The following is an 18,606-nucleotide window of genomic DNA, read 5'->3' on the forward strand; positions in this document are numbered from 1 at the left end:
GCATCAACACCTATGCTCAACTACTCTTGTTTCTCTTCGGGCGCTCTGCCAGGCAACTCCGCAAGCTGAGTATTGATACTCGTGATATGAGACCCAAAGCTCGCGGTTGGGGTACTGACACTGGAATCCAGTTCATGACTCACGATCGGAGAATCGGCAGACAACTCAGCTTGACTAGCCCCCGGCAACTCAGTCCTCCGCCTGGGGTTGCGCAATCGTGCCCAAGCAAACCTATGAGGCACGGACTCTTCTGGAGCTTCGTAGATATTGGTCTCTTGCTCTCGTGCCTCGGTCAATGATGCTACACCTCTTTGCTTTCTCTTGCGTGAATGACCAGTAGCGCCAGGCACGCAACGATGGAAGCAGCACCTACGCAGCATCCTACCACGACACCGGCAATTTGGCCACTAGTGAGGTGACTCACTGGTCGCTTCGGTCGTCGCGCTGGTCGTATTCTTCGCGATGGCGTTTGGTTGTCGGGACAAGGCTGCAATCGCTTCATTACTGAACCCCTCCGACGGCTTTGTCATGCTAGCTGAGCCTGTCGATCTTCGAGGTTGTTAGCTTGGACCTAACCCATGACTGGATGACAAAACTTGCCCGCCGCCCATGACATTGTAGATCTGAGATGGAATGGTATATTCGCCTGCACCTGGGTGATACACTTGCCCCCATTGGGTACTGTTTAGATTAAGTATCGCCACGCTCTTCGTTTCCCAGTCACATCCCTGTGTGATGGAATCATATCGGATGCCTCCCACCGTCAACATTTGCGATCTGGCGACGAGATGACAGGTATGTCCATAGCGTGGCGAGATTCCTTCGAGCAGTTTGATCCATGTGAATGACTGAATCGTGAGCACGTAGGTTTGATCATAGACTCGATCCTCGTCTCGGCCGCCATACATGTATATGCCGTGGCTTGAGTTATCTGGTGCTGCCGCTAGTACCACACAATAGTCGGTCCGCGGGCGGGAATGGAGCTCGTCGTGGCCTGTGTATACCAGGTTCCGTTCGTAGCGTCATTGTCAATTGATGCGACATCGAGGAAGTCGACACTTTCGAATGATACCTTTGCAAATTGAGCAAATAAATTGAGCACGAACTTGATGTTGAAAAATCACGTATGTCCCCATATCCGATAAGTCAGTGTTGTTAGTTGGTTTCGTCACTCCGCCCATTGATACCAGCACACCGTCGGAGCCGACATTCGGCACGTACCACCGTAGAGATAAATACTTGGGTCATCCTCAGCACCCGCGTATAAGGCACCGCGAAGATTGTTCGGAGGTTACGTGCCCGTGCTGGCATCGGCCGTTTTATTGAACGCTGTCACTGAAATATTCACTTTCCAGTCCCATGTCTCGTTCAACGCGATTGCGATCAAATACTCATCTGTCGTCATATTAACATTGCCTTTCGCGGTTGCTTCAGCTTCAAACGAACACATACTGTATCCAATGATCGGGTTCGACTTCTGCGCTCCTCCATTGTTCTCTGCAAATACCTCCAGGCCGCCATCAATGTAGAGTGTGTCGTTTTTCACAGCGGTTGCGCTTGATTGTCAGTGGTTTGCAATTTTTGATACTGGTCAGACCGACATTGGTGATACACTCGCTGGCAGAACCTGTTGATCGGATCGATGAGAGACATTGGGTTGGTGGATTCGGTAGAGTTGGAGGCACCGAAGACTCCATGAGCAAGAGCGAGGACTGCTACAGCATCCAGAATCAACCACATCGCATCTTCGGGATGGAAATCTCCGGGCGCGATCAAAGTAAGAGCATTATAGATAAAACACTCGGCTCTTGGCCAGAGTAATAAATATGGAGGGCATTGCTGTCGGCTCCCCGCGATTGAAGAGGGTCAGCCACCAATGCAGTCCTGTATAATTGGATCATTTCAGGTGTAGTTTCCTGCAGAGCCGGAATAACAGCGTTGACGGCATGCACATTGTTTCTGTACAATATGGATCATATGGACCCGAGACACTCTGATGCAGTATCTCGGTCGTCGGGGTGACTCTAGTCGCATTGCTCAGTACGGTCGGCATAAGCACAGTATCATGGTTGCGAGGGGTAATCTGGCTGTAGGGAAGGGGAGCGGGGGGGGGACAAGACAGTCCACCTGGTGATAAGCTTCGATGTCAATGGTTGCTGCTTGTGTGTTGGATTGGACTTGGTTGTAAATGCCCACGATGCCGATAACGGTTGAACCCCAGTTGAACCTCTCGAGGGGGGCTCAACTTGGGATGCCGAGATTCAACCACCTCCCATGGCAACACATCAGCCCTTTCGATGTCAAATAAGAGACATAGTTGAAGTAGCCGTGTAGTATCATTGGGTTGTTCTTTCTGGTGATTTCGCTGGGGTGGTGATTTGCAATCTCCATCTTAGTTGTGGTTGTTCAACGCCAAGCAAAGTTGAACCCCAGTTGAACCCTCGGTCGGGCTTTGAGCCAAGCGCTGGTGTTCGACTGCTTCCCATCGTACCATTCCAATCATTCTTGTAGAAATCGGTGGTTGGACTTAGATAAGTAACAGTTAGTCACGTTCCGGTTGTTTTATTTGGCAACCCCATTGTGTCTGGTCGATTTTCATAGGAAAGTCGTGTTCCTCAATGTGGTTACATATCCTATGCACTATATACCTCCACGACGTTCCCACTCAAATCAAATCCACCGCAATACTTGTTCGGACCAACATCGGGGTATTCAGATTTTCATTTTTTTCAAGCAAGCAAGCAATCTTGATTCAAAATACCAGACTCAAGCTGGATGATGCTTAATTGAGACCAGAGTCTTTCACACATCCAGAGAAAGAAAGGAGTCAAGACCACCAAGCTCATGCCGGTGTACAGGGTACGCAAGACGTCTGCTACATCAAGTTTGAACCAGCCCTCGCAAGACACTCTATACAATTAGGCAGAGAGGGAGAGAGGGAGTTAGAGCAATATTAATCAGTAAATGATATTGAGTGTATACTACGCGGAGATGGATCTGAAGTTGCGGGTGGTTGACTGAATTGGAAAGTGGACACACCCACGCGCCGGTAAGCAACATCGCGTAGCAAGACCGGACGGTACACAACAACGCGTGAATAATACAAAAAAGCCCTAATTACAGGTAACACGATCGCTTATTTGAATGTTTAGTAATTGTATTGGTATCTGGACCACTTCTGAGCGAAGTTTGGATCCCGCCATGAAGGCGTCAGCCGTATTGTTAAGAGGCCGCTATGATACAGGTATGGCCGACCCATAGGGACGCGAAAATTGGTAGTCGTGTAAAAAAAGCAAACCCAGAGACCCATGACGATTGTAAAAAATCAGAGAACACCCCAACGTCCCATCATACCGTGAAGCCCGGAAAAAAAGTGAACAGACAGACAACGCTTAACCACCGAAACCGTACAGGGTGCGGCCCTGGCGCTTGAGAGCGTAGACAACGTCGAGGGAAGTGACGGTCTTGCGCTTGGCGTGCTCAGTGTAGGTGACGGCGTCACGGATGACACCCTCGAGGAAGGTCTTGAGGACACCGCGGGTCTCCTCGTAGATCATGGCGGAGATACGCTTGACACCACCACGGCGAGCGAGACGGCGGATAGCGGGCTTGGTGATACCCTGAATGTTGTCACGCAAGATCTTGCGGTGACGCTTGGCGCCACCCTTGCCGAGACCCTTGCCACCCTTACCACCTGAAGAGAAGACGCGTTAGAAAAGACGCGTCAAATGAGCGACGAGACGATGGATACTTACGGCCAGACATGATGAAGGTTATTTAAAAGTGGTTGGTGTTGAGGAGAAGGTGTGGAGTTGACTTTGGAAGTCAAAGAGGTCGTCGAGTGATGGATGGAGGGGGAAAATTGAGAAGGGGAATGGGGCATGGGATATTTGTATGAAAGGACGGATGAGACGCGGGGAGTTGGAATCACACGCTAGTGAGTGGATCGACCAATGGGAATGCAGGATCCAGACGGACTGGCGTGATCTGCCGGGTGCCCCAGGCCGAGATGCCTGCCTGCAGAAGGCACTCTGATCATGATTTCCTATTGATCTCTAACATACTGATCAAGATCAGACAGCCGATCAGCATACATTCCTCTGGGCTGGGGAATACCATAGACCCTTCAGATCTGTCTCCCAGCCTCCCTAGTCATGGAGATCAAAGAAAGAACCGGATGGCATTCTACAGGTCTGATCCTGGCCTCTGATTGGCCCAAGCCCGGCCCCTCGCTTAGATACTCGGGTAGGCCAATCAGAAAGCCGGAACAAAAGACTCAGCGGTGCGCACCTTTTTCGTGATCCGAACAGTGGCTCTGTGATTCGCCGTCCCTACCTGTTCCAGATCACCACCCTTCCGGCTCAGTACAAATACCTTCCCCCGCCCGCCTCCTTCTTCCCTTCTCCATCCATCGACAACCCTCATCGACCAACTCCATCTTTTTTTCAAATTTCATTCAGATTCTATCGAATCTCATTCAAATAAGATGGCTCGTACCAAGCAGACTGCCCGTGAGTTCCTCCAACCTCATCGTCGCTGTCGCTGTCGTCGTCGCTGCCTGGAAAGGTCGTGCCCAAATCGGGTTACCTCCGCCTTATCCAGGTCGCGGTGACGCGTGACGCGCCCTCCCCTCCCAAACGGTCACAACATCATGCTAACCTCCTCTCAGGTAAGTCCACTGGTGGCAAGGCTCCCCGTAAGCAGCTCGCCTCCAAGGCCGCCCGCAAGGCCGCCCCCTCCACCGGAGGTGTCAAGAAGCCCCACCGCTACAAGCCCGGTATGTTATAATAGGTTCCAATTACGCATGATCCAACATGGTTGCTAACAATCGTCATCAGGTACCGTCGCTCTTTCGTGAGATCCGTCGCTACCAGAAGTCCACTGAGCTCTTGATCCGCAAGCTCCCCTTCCAGCGTCTGGTTCGTGAGATCGCCCAGGACTTCAAGTCCGATCTCCGCTTCCAGTCTTCTGCCATCGGTGCTCTGCAGGAGTCCGTCGAGGCCTACCTCGTCTCCCTCTTCGAGGACACCAACCTCTGCGCCATCCACGCCAAGCGTGTGACTATCCAGTCCAAGGATATCCAGCTGGCTCGCCGCCTCCGTGGCGAGCGCTCTTAGATGCACTTCTAAGAGTGGTTGTTTTTTCTTGACACTTCCGGGATGGCGATCAGGGGTTTTGCTTTTTATTATTTCATGACTATCGGCGATTAACATGATGGGTCTGTTTTCAAATATCAAATGGGTCTCGGAACCGGGTTGTTTCTGAATTTGCTTTTTTCTCACCGCGTGATCAATGCTACTTGCCATTCCTCGCTGGGGCCCCGGTGAGATGGAAGTCATGGGCATGTACATTTAGTTCTTTTAATGGTGTCTTAGCGCGCACCAGCTCATGACATAGACGCTGAAATGCGATCTTCTATGATTCAACCCACTTCTGTCCTTGTAAATCCTACAAAATAAGACGCGTTTCACTAAACTAACACGGTCGCCTTCACCTGTTGTCGCGACCGGTAGATGGCTATCAACGTAAAGATCCTCACTCCAATGGGCTAACTCTCTTCTCGCAATTCCTTGAACTTCCCAGCCGCCGCCTCGGCGTGATCATCGTATTTCTTGTACCCTTTCTTTGTGTCGTAGCTTGTATCTATGATGGGAATCAGGACGATGACGCTATTTACTATTCAGAAGGAGCAGGGAATCCTCCATACAGAATGAAACTTTACACCTCCAACTTGCCATAAAGACTAGGAGGCTCTATCTTTGTCTAATATGCTGCACAGGCTGTACATGCGTCAACGATATCCACGCATTGCCCCCCGCGACACCGGTATCGAGGGGTCCATCTCCATGCCCGCACCTCGCTGCCCCGCGACCGCAACGGGAATGCATGCCTAGGCAACCATCGATTGACACAGAGACCCCAATACTGATACAGACGTCTCCGTTGCCAAATTATCAATTCAGACGATGAAGCATACCTGAACAGGGCGTCTGCCTGAGGCTCTTGGACCCTGCAGCCGCAGGGTCTCGGGCTTTGGGTCTAAGCTCCAGACGTCATCGGCAAATAAGTCCCAGACACCAGATGTTCTATCTCTGATCTTCTGGGCTACAGTAGTCGGAGTGGAATAAAATTCAGATCAATCGATTACATAACATGAGGAGAACCTTTGGATATAATTTTCATGTCGATAACATTCAAGATAATCTAGATCAGACCATCTTCAGGTCAAACCAGTTCACGAACACAGCTCACCAAGTGGGGGGGACCAGCGCCGTCGATGGCCATGTATGGCCTGAGGCAAAAATGACTCAGGCACTGACGAAAGATTGACCATTCTGATCCGGACAGAGTTTTGCAGCCCAGGCTTTTTGCCACGCGGCGTCGTGGTTCGGTCGGCGATGCCGTACGGCGGATACGGAATGGTTCCTGATCCCGAAACGGGGGTTGGAAATAGGGGGTTAATTGGGATCGGGGTTAGGGATTTATTATTAAAGCAGTCATTGGCCTTCGGTACGGAAATCATGCATTTGTAAGATAGTTGGGAACTGTAGAGTAATTATCCCGGGTGTCTATATTGGAGCCGGGAAGGGGTGGCGAAATGAATTTTGGTGATTCCATGTGTGGCCCGATTTGCGTGATGACTCCTGGCCAGTGGTACGTTGGTTGACTTGAGCTCTTTCAGGTTTCTTGAAAGAGTGCAGGGCGCGTGATCAGAACTCTGAGTCATAAGCTGGTTGCAATTGAGTGCGTGCGCTTCCCAGGGTTCAAGGATTCGAATCATGAATCGACTCTCAAGTAGTGGATGCCTTAGAAATCTGGCATCAAATGTATCTTGGTGTCGGTTTCTCGTATTTTCCTTTGATCCTACGCCCAAAGCTTAAATAATTGATCTCATGGTAAATGTAATGTATCGTATACTGAGCCTGGTTATCTACAAAATTGGTCAATGTCACATTAGCAAGCCCAACTCCCGAAAGTTTTGATACCTTTGCCGCTGCCGCTACCTGCAGTACCAGAGTTTATCTAAGCCCCTTGACCCCATCGTCGGCTCGGATGTATCCCCGAGATGGATCTGAATAGCCTGTGGGGTTGTTAGGCAGCAATAGACAGATTCCACTACCTAAAACGAGACACGGGGAGCCTTGTAGGGAGAAATGACGGTGGAGGTTCAATTATGAAAAACGCTACATCTTGCGCACAAAGATTGCACAAGATGTATCCAATGCGCCCAGATCAGACGGCAGACGATTGACGTAGAAGACCCACTAGAAGGCGTCGGAAAGCAGTTTGTGATTGATAATCTTGCTGCGGTCGCAGCTCAACCCCGAAGATTAGGAGTTGACACCTCAAGTCCGGCAAACCGTAATGTAACAGTTTGGGGCTCTTATACAGATCGGGAGAGCTTTGACTGGAGATTACTTAGACCTTGGCCCTTTGGAGGTGATCTTGGATCAAGATACTAATTTATTCTCGCAGAGTCATGTCAGCTCAGCTCAATTTTTTATCCCAAAGATTCCTCGTGCACACCGTGAACAGACAGAGTGTGAATCTCATCAGGCGACGAGAGTTTCATGGAGCGATATGTCAAAGCCCTGGCTTCAGGATTCGTGCCGACCACCCGAGTAATGCAGATATTTATGCACAGTGTGCATAAATATCGTACTGAGTCATGCATTTCGCGTAGTTTGCGTCATGTTTCATATTTTTCACATTGAGATTGAATTGTTCACGGCAAACAAATCATCATGGCAAGCAAACTTCCCTTTATGAATCCGCGACACAAGGTGTTCCCAATCTCCATCACACTTCAATCAATGTAGCTGGATGAATAGTATAGTCTCGGGTTCAGGGCGGCCCCACTGACCCGGTTTTCGAAAGCTCTAGACTTTTCTCTCGATGCGTCGAATAGGGCAACGCTCCATTTTTTCTCGTTTCTGGGGCGCTATTCATGAAGAACATGCAGTATTTATGAATGCCACTGAAATTTAATACCAAATCTCGGCCTACGTCCGCACTAGATCATCCCAGTTTAGTTTAGAAAAACAAGCGCCACGAAACTGGGCATTCGTTCAGATCGTATATTAAAGGGGGCTATATCCTGTAACCGAGCTTGACTTGGATCGCTATCTGCATATTTGCCTCCATAATCCTTATTGCACCCTACCCCTCACCCACCCTCCGTGGAGACTCAGTGTCCTGATCCGGCATCTTTATTCCCCTCGTCGGGCCACTCCGCAAACAATTAGGAACGGTCCACATACATAATCCACAGGGCTCTCCGCTCTTTCCTCCACCTTTGACACCTGTTTGTCGCATTTTCGGTATCAAGTGTCGACTATACAATACACCGGTCTGTCCACAATGGCGGCCGACGATCGGAACCATGCTTCTGAGAAGATCGAGCACAATGCTCCCACCAAGATTTCATACTTCCGTCTTGTCTTTGACCAAGGCGTCGTGACACAGGAAATTATCGATTACCCTTATCCCGGCTCCGGTACAGAAGACGACCCCTATGCAGTGACATGGCTCCCCGATGACCCGCGCAACCCTATGAACTTCAGCGAGTTCAAGAAATGGTCCTATACGATGCTTGTCGCTATGGCGACACTTGCGGTGGCGCTGGTTTCTTCAGCCTATACTGGAGGTGTTGAAGAAATTATGGCGCAATTCAGCATCGGAGAGGAACTCGCCACGCTCGGTATCTCGCTTTTCGTCTTAGGTTTTGCTGTAAGTTTTCCCAAGCAGCAGCAAAAACGCCTTGAGGCCATTGACTAACTCATGTGGTCTAGATCGGACCGCTGCTCTGGGCTCCTTTGAGTGAGCTGTTCGGCCGCCAGATCCTTTTCGTCACTACCTACGCCGCCCTCACTGCTTTCAATGCTGGTACCGCCGGTGCCCAGAATTCCTGGACCCTGATTATTCTTCGTTTCTTTGCTGGTTCCTTTGGATCCTCGCCTCTCACCAATGCCGGAGGTGTCATTGCCGATATGTTCCCGCCAAGCAGCGAGGTATGGCGATGAGTGTCTTCGCTGCAGCACCTTTCCTCGGTCCTGTCCTCGGTCCCCTCATTGGTGGCTTCCTCGGTATGAACGCGGGCTGGAGATGGGTCATGGGTTTCCTGGCCGCTTTCTCGGGTGCTGTCTGGATTATCGGGTCCTTGCTTATCCCGGAGACCTATGCACCTGTGCTTCTGCGCAAGCGCGCCGAGAAGCTCTCTAAGCTCTCGGGCAAGGTCTACCGCAGCAAAATCGAGATTGACCAAGGCAAGGTCACCTTGAAGGAGTCTTTCAAGATTGCGTTGTCTCGCCCGTGGATTCTCCTGTTGCGCGAGCCTATTGTCTTCCTGTTGTCTTTGTATATGGCTATTGTCTACGGCACCCTCTACATGATGTTTGCCGCTTTCCCGATCGTCTACCAGCAAGGACGTGGCTGGAACCAGGGTGTCGGGGGTCTGGCGTTCCTGGGTATCATGGTGGGCATGTTGGCTGCCGTTATTTACAGCATTTGGGACAACAAGCGATATATCAAGACCCAGGAAAAGCATGGCGGATTCGCCCCGCCGGAGGCCCGTCTCCCGCCTACTATGATTGCTTCTATCTGCATTCCTGTCGGCCTGTTCTGGTTTGCGTGGACCAACTACCCCTCCATCCACTGGATCGTCAGCATCATTGCTGGTGCGCCATTCGGATTCGGAATGGTGCTTGTCTTCCTCGGTATCATGAACTACCTTATCGATGCCTACACCATCTTCGCTGCCTCCGTACTGGCCGCCAACTCGGTTCTGCGTTCCCTCTTCGGTGCCGCTTTCCCACTGTTCACTACCTACATGTTTGAGAACCTTGGCATCCACTGGGCGTCCTCGATCCCTGCCTTCCTCGCTCTGGCCTGCGTGCCCTTCCCTTTCCTGTTTTACAAGTACGGTGGCGCGATCCGACAGCGCTGCAAGTTCGCGGCCCAGTCAGATGCATTCATGCGCAAGATCCAGGAACAGGTCATCTCCATTCCTGAAGAGGAGGAAGAGGAAGTCAAATTCGATCGCACCGAGGCCCCTGTGCCGGAGGGATCGGTGTCCAGCGAGTCAGATTCCCATGTTGACGCTCTGCCGACTGAACGCACCCGCAGCCGTGCTTATTCGACTGCTTCTGCTCGCACTGGCACAAGCACATTGCATCGGGTCCCCACCTACGAAGGCAACCCGTACGATGTTGACAGAGTCAACACTCGCGAGTCCTTCAAATAATCTATACCATCACCGCAATATACGCGCCCTCGATAATCTTAGTGCTTATTTTTTCTCACCACTCACGCCTAAAAACCACCTTTCGCACTTGGTTATAATTTCCGATTTGTTGTTTCTTTGCATCGTGCGGTGTACCACTGCCTGCGCGCATTTTGTTGATATTTATACCCTGCTTTCCCCGCGGGGATGACTTTATGTATTTATGGATCTTATTGCATACAAATCCGGAGTATCTGGTTCTGGCTTGAACAATTGATCTTTTCAATACAAATACCCGTAGATGACTAGTGGAGCGGAGTTATACTTAGTCGAATTACGGCACTCGCCTTATCCGATTGCCGATATGCCGAATCTATTATGCGCTCCCTGTCCCTGATTGATTTTGAATCGGACACAAATCACAACTTGCCTATGATTTTTCTATATTCTGTTCACTTTACCAGTTGTCCCCATTCGCAAACGACAACTTTCGGAGACACATTCCGGTTATCGCTGTTTTCGTGCTTATCGCCACGATCGGAGCACCACCCCGATAACTCGGCCAGTTTCGATTGTTTTTTTCACTCATTTTTCCCTTGGTGCCACGACGATAGACAACAAACTATAGATGCGCCTGTCTGAGTCTTGGATATGAGTCTCTTCCAGAAGGGACTCAGCGCCCACGCGACTGCGTTTGCGACCAGACCGCGACCGATTACTCCAAGAGTCCAATCTCCGCTACGGCGAGTGCGACAGCCACGCCGGCACAATTCCTCGCACTCCAAACCCGAACCAGCCGCGGAGGGGAAGATCGTTGAAGATGGATTACCAATGAACAATACTACAACTGGGAATTCCTCTCAGTCTACTTCTCCTTCTTCGTCCTCGTCACAATCGTTCTCAGTTACACCCCCGGCCCAACCCGTCAACACTGCTGCTGGTGCGGCCGGTGCAGCGACTTCACCAGCTACAGCGACTGCAGTGACGAGAAGAGGATTGCGCGATGTTATTAGTGCGGGCCCGCTGGGACGGTTCGGGAGGTGGTACTCTCGTGTGCAGGAGCGCAAACCCTACTCGACGCAGTTGTACAGTTCAGTTGTCATTTATCTATGCGGAGACTTGAGCGCGCAGTTTTTTTTTCCCTTCAGATCCGCCTCCGTCAGCGAAAGGTGAGCAGGATGCGTCCAAGGACGAGGATGACAAGGAGGAGCGACATGGTGGATATGATCCATGGCGAACGGTGCGCCACTTAATTGTTGGAACGGGATCTAGTATCCCGTCATATAACTGGTGAGTCAATCTTGAGGGAATTCAGTCCCGGAGCAGCCCATGTCATCGATATAAGCGACGAATGACTGACTTGAGACATTAGGTTCATGTTTCTCCATAATCACTTCAACTACTCGTCCAAAATCCTCTCGGTCTTGACCAAGGTTATCGTGCAGCAGGCATGCTTCACGCCGGTTTTCAACACATACTTTTTCAGCATGCATTCCCTTCTGGCTGGTGCATCTTTAGAAGAAACCTGGGAGCGCCTGAAGAAAGCTCTCCCCGTCAGTATCACTAACAGCGTGAAGCTTTGGCCGGCCGTGACGGCATTCAGCTTCATGTACGTGCCGGCGCAGTTCCGCAATGTTTTCTCCGGAGTCATTGCAGTCGGCTGGCAGACTTACTTGAGTTGGTTGAATCAAAAGGCTGCGCGCGAGGTTCTGGCGGCTGAACTGGCGGCTACGGAGAGTGCGTCTGTTGTATCGAGGCCGATGACTGGGAATATGATTGCTGCAGCGGGTACTGCATGAGCGATAGAATTGTGATTTGTTTCGGGCATTTTATATAGACTCTTCAACATGGCATTAGCGGCGTCGGGGTTGCGATTTCCCTCAGAGCGATGCGTTTTGGCCTAAATCCTGTTTAAACGAAAGAGGTAGATTTCCATTCTTCAATCTTTAATTCAATGGTAGAACTGTAGAGTGTATAGACAACGATGTGACCCTATAGTAAGGCGGGTAATCCTAATGCGATTACCTCATCCGTTCACGCGATGACGCATTCCGCGTGTCTTTCAATGCTGATCGCTCAACTTCGCATGCCATACAGGATATGAGCCCTTTCCACCGTCGCAGGCATGTCCTGCCCACTGCAAGGATCGCAGCCTGATACTCCAGACTCCAGTGACTACGGATCTGACTTCACGCCCGACGAAGAGGAGCTGCTGAACGAGCTGCTCTCGAGAGCCGTCGCGGAACCTGCTACTGTCGCCACTCCTACTCCCACATCGAACTCTATCTTCTCAGTAATCGAAGACTCACTTACAGTCTCTACGCCTGAGCCCACTGATATCGAACCCCTACAAACGGCTATCCTCGCGGCGCTCGTCGCGGACATTGAAGATGGCGTTGAGGGTCCCCGTGGCGTCCGAGTGCCTAAAGTGCTGGGCCGGGAATCGCCTCGTTCGCCGTGGAAACAATCAAATGAGCGGCCGTGGACTAGATCTACGTCCAATGTTATGGCTGGGAGGTCAAGCCAGGAAGCAATCCACAGGTACAATCCGTCTGGTATGAGCGTTCTCAAAATTTCTCAATTGGTATGGTTGATATGTTAGACTAACATGGCGATGTCCGAAGCGTTTAGTGGAGCATCCTAGTTCAAAGGAAGGTAGAGAACGGGAAAGAGAGCGTATGGCAACGCGTGAGCGTGAATGGACACAGAATGAGCAGGCGGCTGCTACGGTAGATCCTCGATCACCTGTAGAGCGATTCCGACGACCGCCTCACAAGGCTTTCTCCGTGACGGATCTCGTTTCGCCTGCATGGTGTGAATTACAATATTGGTATACCTTGACCAAGCATGGGAGGAAGAGGAGGACCTCTGCTATGAAGAAGGGAAGTGTCGTGCACAAGACTCTCGAAGATGAGATACATACGACTATACCTGTGGACATTACTACCAAGGAGGATGCTTGGGCGCTGAGGATATGGAATGTGATCCAGGGACTACGCATGCTGCGTGAGTTTGGCGTCACCCGCGAGTTGGAGATTTGGGGCCTGGTCGATGGGGAGTTGGTCAATGGGGTTATTGATCAACTTTCATATGAATGCCCCGAATCGGAGCTCGAAGCCACAGCGTCCAATTACTATTCAGAAGCGGCCACATCGCGGGCTGCTTTGCCGAAGTATCAGATGTCCCTTTCTGACTACTTACTGTCTTCCTCACAGGGTGGAAAAAGACTTTCGGACTTAGGACGAGAAGAATCTATGGTTCACGCACCGGCTGAAGAATCATCGCCAGCCGTCTATAATTTGCCCAGGATCTATATGACTGACGTCAAGACTAAAGCGAGTGGCTCGGTTCCTTCGGTTAAGAGCACATCTTTCCGTCCCACTCTTCTTCAATTACAGCTCTATTACCACATGCTGAATCGCCTTATCACGAGCGACGATGTTACAATGGACTTGCTTGCAGCACGCTATGATCTGGATCAAGAACGGCCTTTCACTGAAGCTTTCATATCTGAAGTCGGAGGGCTCAATGACGAATTCTTCGACACAATGTCTTCTCAGAAATTTGACATTGATAGCCCTCCTACCCCAGAAGATGCAAGAAGAATTGCTCAAGGCTCCGAGATTGGCTCAAGTCTTCAAAAGTCTAGCCAGGGCTCAACTAGCATTCTCGCGACCCATAGTACTCTGTCCAGTCTCTGGGGCTACATGAAAGACCAAATCCGTCTCACGTTTCTTCCATCGACCCCACAAACGGAGCCCGTGGCCCCGTCTATCCCCTCGCATACCCAGCCAGAATTACTCGCAGAATATCCGACGCTCTTATCGCCAGTCTTAACGGCTCGGTATCTGTCCTCGGCTCCCACTGCGGATCTCGAGCGGCGGGTTCTGGGCAGCAGGTCCTTCCTCTATGATCCTGCGACTATGACATCCTATATAGATGATCAGATGGAGTGGTGGCGTGGCTCGCGTGACCCTCGCGGCGTCAACATTATGGATGCATGGAAATGTCGAATCTGCGAGTTTCGCGACGAATGCTCCTGGCGCCAGGAACGGGAGTTGGACTACGCCAGACGCAACAGCAGACGAGCTTCTGCATTTGCTGCCTGAACCGAACCGGTTCACACCTCCTCGCAACTGGCGATAATCAAACTCGCTGTTCTCACTCCTACAAGCACATCAACTGCTAGAGCAAGGCTCATTTCATTTAATTCCTGTACCATGAGATCATGGATCATATAGAATAATAGAATAGAGACCATGTCACTTCAAAGAGGATAACTCCGGACATTTTCCTCCTTTTCAACGTCCAACCCACATTTAATCTGCTCCTTGTGCTTCTGATCCAGGTACTCCAACAATACTTCCTCATACTTCTCCTTTCCCTTATACCTCGAAACATCATCTCCCCAACTCCGGATAGCAGATGCCAGCCGCCCAGGTACATAGGGCTCCTTCACGATCTCTGTGATCGGCTCGAAATACGTCCGAATCGTAAACACCACAGCCCCAGACTTTGGCAGCCGTCTCAAGCTTTGCCTCTCAGATCGGAAAAAGTGATTCTCAATCGCCTTGTTCTTCTCCGCCGTATTCCACGATACTGTCTCTGCGTCTTCAGGCCCGATACTGTGCGACCACGCTAGACTATCGTCGACCTGAATGAAGTAATTATTCCGCACAACGGGCTCTTCGGGCTTCAGTCTGCGGAAGAAGTTCATCATTCCCTTCTCCAGTTTCTCACGGTACTGAGGCACATCGCCAGATGTGTGGATTTCTGAGAGTCGCATGCCAAATTTGTCGCTTAGACGCCAGAATCCGGCGAGGAGGATTGCACCGGCGAGCAGGTAGTATTCGCCGTCGGGGCGCTCGAACATCAGCGCGAGGTCGTCTTGGACGAGACGGGCTGCTATTGCCATTGGGTCTTCAGCGAGTGGGCGTTGGCTTATGTTGAAGGTTTCATGGGTGACTGTGTTGGTTATGCCCGTCGGTGTTTTTTGGAACATGGTTGGGTAGCGCTCGGGAAGGTATTCGCATCTACTAGTTTTGAGCTTTCTTTCGGTTTACCGGTAGCTTTGGAAAGAGTGGTACTTACAGCTCTTCTAATAGCTCAATGGCTCCATTCATGGCTTCTGGTGCTGTACCGTAGCATTTCTCGCCACGTTCCTCCAGACGCTTCTTCTTGTCGGCGTGGTACTTGAGATAATGATTGTCGAGCTCTGGATGAAGAGATTAATTGATATTCGATACGGCCACTTATGATAAAGCTTACCGATCCATTCGTCCCAATTCATGCTTCGGAGACCTAATGTCACAAAGTATTTGCTGGTCAATATTAGAGGTGGACTTCGGACCAGAAAGCTGGCTCACTTACGGGCCATATCTGAAAGGTCGATATGGGATCGGCTTGGAAGTGTGGACATCCCAGCCTGAGTATGGTTGTGCAGTTGGTCTTTTGAAGTCAGATGCAAGCCAGGCTATGGATCATATTAGTTGAATTTCCCTTATGTAACGAGCATAGACTTACTCCCCGGCACTCTGGCGATTTTTCCCCTTGAAGCTGGCTTCTCTAGATCCGGCGAGGCAGCTCTAGTCGTCTGACTGATATTCATCCATTTTTGAGAAACACGCACAACGAGCCATGCAAGACAATTGAGTATGAGGAAAACGCCGACGACCTGCTTGGTCGGGACTATAGAAAAGAGAACTCCCTGGAGCGACTCGGTCGTCATAATCATAGCTGTACAAAGAGGCTTTCTCTTTGATCTGGAGAAAATGGGTAGAGACGTGGCTTATTTTACAGATTCATGTTCCAGTCGCATACCCAGTGGACTCTAGGGCAAAGGGAATAAAGTCGAGCAATCTCAAGATAGGAGGACCAATGTAGGATGACAACGACTGCCGATACTACTTCTTATCAGATAAAGAAGACTGATAACTACCCATTCTCCGTCTAGCTGCCGTAATTGTTAGCCTGATGCGAGTAGGCCTCTTATGCTGCCGCGAACGAGGCATAGCAACCGTCCGGGTATGTGCATCGCGGGGTTCGAACAGAGGGGGGGCTCCACGGCTTCTAGATCAAGCGGTTTGATCCGGAGACGGCAAGTGATTAGACACTATGAACCTATGAAAGGCATTGATCACATACGAGAAGCTTGACTGACTCCGCAAAATAAGAAGTATGATTGAGCTATCTACAGGGAGGGGCTGCTTATCATTTGGAGGGATTTCTTCTCCCGATCGGGTAACGCGAAACTACGGACTTGTTCCCCGCAATTCAGACGTAGATTGTCATAAATGAGTAGATCGTTGATTGAATAAAGCCTTCATCCTAAGATATACTACCTATACAATGCTGGCGTCGGCTCGCCGTTGCAGGAGGCAGTACTGTCCCCACTTCCGTTGAAACTGCGCGGGTATGAAAGGAAGGTTGGGAACCCAGATTAACCGACCGAGTAGTCCCGTTTCAGACGAATCGAGGAAGCTCTGACAAGAGAGAGGCTCCCATTGGGACTTGTCGAGCACGTAGTGAGGTTCCAATTCGGTTGTCGGGCGACTGGGGAAGTAAGAGTCCACCAGGAAAGAGCATTGTGAGATATCAGTCTGTGTGCTTGATTAGTGTGGGAGAGACGAATGAAACAACAAGCTACACATACATATTTGCTGGGATCTTCAATGTTTAGATCGTTCATGCCAGATGGAATCTGGGAGGCGCCATCTAGGCGAGCAAGATAGCTTGGCGCATCTGGGAACTCACCAGGTAGAAGACCTCGGAACTCGCTTCGGATGAACTTGGCGCGCATATCATGTGGGAGAAAATATGAAGACGGGAAGCGATACCATTCTTTACCAAAGCACACAGAAGTTCCTGTCTCGGCCACATTCACTTGCTGCAGTGGCTCGAAGACCTTCAGTGGTGCGTTGTAGGCGGTCACCATTCCCAGGATGCGGAGCATACCGGCATTGAAAGCCATCAAGATTACCGCCATGATTGCAGCAAGCTTCAATTTCGCCGGCACACGACCAATAAGTTCCTTCCTATTACTAGAGCCGAGGTAGCTCAGGACAGTGTGGAATGCGAGGGCCGCGTTGAGAGCCAGGAATGGATATGCTGGATACATGAACCGCTCCTCTTTGTGAGGCTGCATGGTGAAGATGGCAAACCACATATAGAACGGCGCGACTAATGTGATCGAGCGGAACAGCGCCTGAAAAGACGTGCCAGTAGAGCGGAATACAGCCTGGATGAGCAAAAGAGGAGCGGACAGCATGGCCAGCACAAACCAGACATTGAAGTTCAAAAGTAGATTGCGGATATAGAAAGTCCATGGCTCTATGCCAAAGATTTCGGGTCCTTTGTCGTCACCACCAAATACATTATAGGCGACAATGTTCCAGGGCACTAAAGCAATCTTATTGAAGAAAGCGTAGTCGACCGCAACTTCGAGGGCCTGTGATTGTCTTAGCAGAGGTACGAATAATCAGCCTGATGACGAGTCTAGTGCTCACCATGATAGAAAGACACCTAGCAGCGCCATGGAGCATTTTAATAGTTAGTGACCCAAGAGACCCAGAGATCAAGCAAATGATGACCTCCTCGGCAAGAAGAGGCACGAGGAGGGCACCAGCAAATGGCCAGCCAACAATTGCGCCGAGGCCGAACCACATGATACCCTGTGCAGTCCTCGGTCCACCTTTGAATTCCAAGAAGGCCGCCAGACCAAGCATCGATGTGTACATAGTGAAAGTGGACGGCAGGAAGGCAGTCGAGGCGTGGAACACACCCGGGCTGAACACTGTGATCATCAGGAAGATGAGGCCGATGCGGGGGTTGAGGGATCGACAGATCGCAGAATACAATCTGGTCTGACAGGCAGCACAAACAATAGCAAGGAAGACCCGAATCGTATAGAATTCAGCAGCCTTGGTATGTACCATTAACGATGCCAGCTTCCCCACGACGGCATGAAGCGATACGTAGAGCCAGCTTCGAATGGAGTAGACGGGCGAATACTCCCATGTTTGCAAGCCATACCCATGATCCAGATAATGTGCAGGTTCCCAGAAGTTGAACACCTCATCGCAGTCCTGAATAGGCGAGAAAAAGGCTGCCAGGCCATTGGCGACAGACATAGGTAAAGGGCGACATTCAACGGGAGGTAGAAAGGAGGCGGAGGAGGGCTCAAGAGATGGATGTGTTAACCAGCATTCCAGTTTAAGTTCTCTTTCTACATACCGAGCTTTTGTGCGAGGTTGAGCAAGTCCTGCTGGAACTCTCTCAGGTTCGGCCATCTTTGCGCATTGGAGATGTTGAAGAAACACGATAACGCGATAACGAAAGCTTGTCCGGCGACCGCAACGGCAACTTTGGCAGATCCGAAAAAAAGT

General features: G+C 50.6%; 7 protein-coding genes across 7 annotated transcripts; 3 read left to right on the top strand and 4 right to left on the bottom strand.

Moving 5' to 3' along the window:
* Positions 1–1,291: 1,291 nt before the first annotated feature.
* N7477_002465 (putative cell wall anchored protein) lies at positions 1,292–1,653 on the bottom strand (the record flags this gene model as incomplete). The annotated part of the gene is made up of 3 exons (XM_056964128.1): positions 1,292–1,395; positions 1,453–1,556; positions 1,613–1,653. 3 exons carry the CDS (start codon positions 1,651–1,653, stop codon positions 1,292–1,294), a joined length of 249 nt encoding a protein of 82 aa, XP_056824081.1.
* Positions 1,654–3,392: 1,739 nt separating this feature from the next.
* Positions 3,393–3,765, bottom strand: N7477_002466 (histone H4; the record flags this gene model as incomplete). Its single annotated transcript, XM_056964129.1, has 2 exons — positions 3,393–3,694; positions 3,756–3,765. The coding sequence occupies 2 exons, from the start codon at positions 3,763–3,765 to the stop codon at positions 3,393–3,395; spliced, it is 312 nt and encodes a 103-aa protein (XP_056824082.1).
* Positions 3,766–4,651: 886 nt separating this feature from the next.
* hhtA (histone H3) lies at positions 4,652–5,117 on the top strand (the record flags this gene model as incomplete). The annotated part of the gene is made up of 2 exons (XM_056964130.1): positions 4,652–4,777; positions 4,839–5,117. 2 exons carry the CDS (start codon positions 4,652–4,654, stop codon positions 5,115–5,117), a joined length of 405 nt encoding a protein of 134 aa, XP_056824083.1.
* A 3,244-nt stretch (positions 5,118–8,361) lies between these two features.
* Positions 8,362–10,243, top strand: N7477_002468 (MFS transporter; the record flags this gene model as incomplete). Its single annotated transcript, XM_056964131.1, has 3 exons — positions 8,362–8,730; positions 8,793–8,978; positions 9,008–10,243. 3 exons carry the CDS (start codon positions 8,362–8,364, stop codon positions 10,241–10,243), a joined length of 1,791 nt encoding a protein of 596 aa, XP_056824084.1.
* A 630-nt stretch (positions 10,244–10,873) lies between these two features.
* On the top strand, positions 10,874–14,331 carry N7477_002469 (Major facilitator superfamily domain general substrate transporter; the record flags this gene model as incomplete). The annotated part of the gene is made up of 5 exons (XM_056964132.1): positions 10,874–11,312; positions 11,371–11,512; positions 11,595–11,959; positions 12,346–12,777; positions 12,854–14,331. The coding sequence occupies 5 exons, from the start codon at positions 10,874–10,876 to the stop codon at positions 14,329–14,331; spliced, it is 2,856 nt and encodes a 951-aa protein (XP_056824085.1).
* Positions 14,332–14,489: 158 nt separating this feature from the next.
* N7477_002470 (heme-dependent oxidative N-demethylase family protein) lies at positions 14,490–15,956 on the bottom strand (the record flags this gene model as incomplete). Its single annotated transcript, XM_056964133.1, has 5 exons — positions 14,490–15,255; positions 15,314–15,437; positions 15,491–15,543; positions 15,593–15,695; positions 15,746–15,956. The coding sequence occupies 5 exons, from the start codon at positions 15,954–15,956 to the stop codon at positions 14,490–14,492; spliced, it is 1,257 nt and encodes a 418-aa protein (XP_056824086.1).
* Positions 15,957–16,563: 607 nt separating this feature from the next.
* On the bottom strand, positions 16,564–18,351 carry N7477_002471 (dolichyl-P-Man:Man(6)GlcNAc(2)-PP-dolichol alpha-1,2-mannosyltransferase; the record flags this gene model as incomplete). Its single annotated transcript, XM_056964134.1, has 3 exons — positions 16,564–16,821; positions 16,875–17,669; positions 17,728–18,351. 3 exons carry the CDS (start codon positions 18,349–18,351, stop codon positions 16,564–16,566), a joined length of 1,677 nt encoding a protein of 558 aa, XP_056824087.1.
* Positions 18,352–18,606: the final 255 nt, after the last annotated feature.

This window comes from Penicillium maclennaniae, assembly GCF_028827695.1.
Source record: "Penicillium maclennaniae strain IBT 15551 chromosome Unknown utg000003l:1.0-5670915.0:1.0-5674809.0, whole genome shotgun sequence".
In the NCBI taxonomy this organism is placed as follows: domain Eukaryota; kingdom Fungi; phylum Ascomycota; class Eurotiomycetes; order Eurotiales; family Aspergillaceae; genus Penicillium; species Penicillium maclennaniae.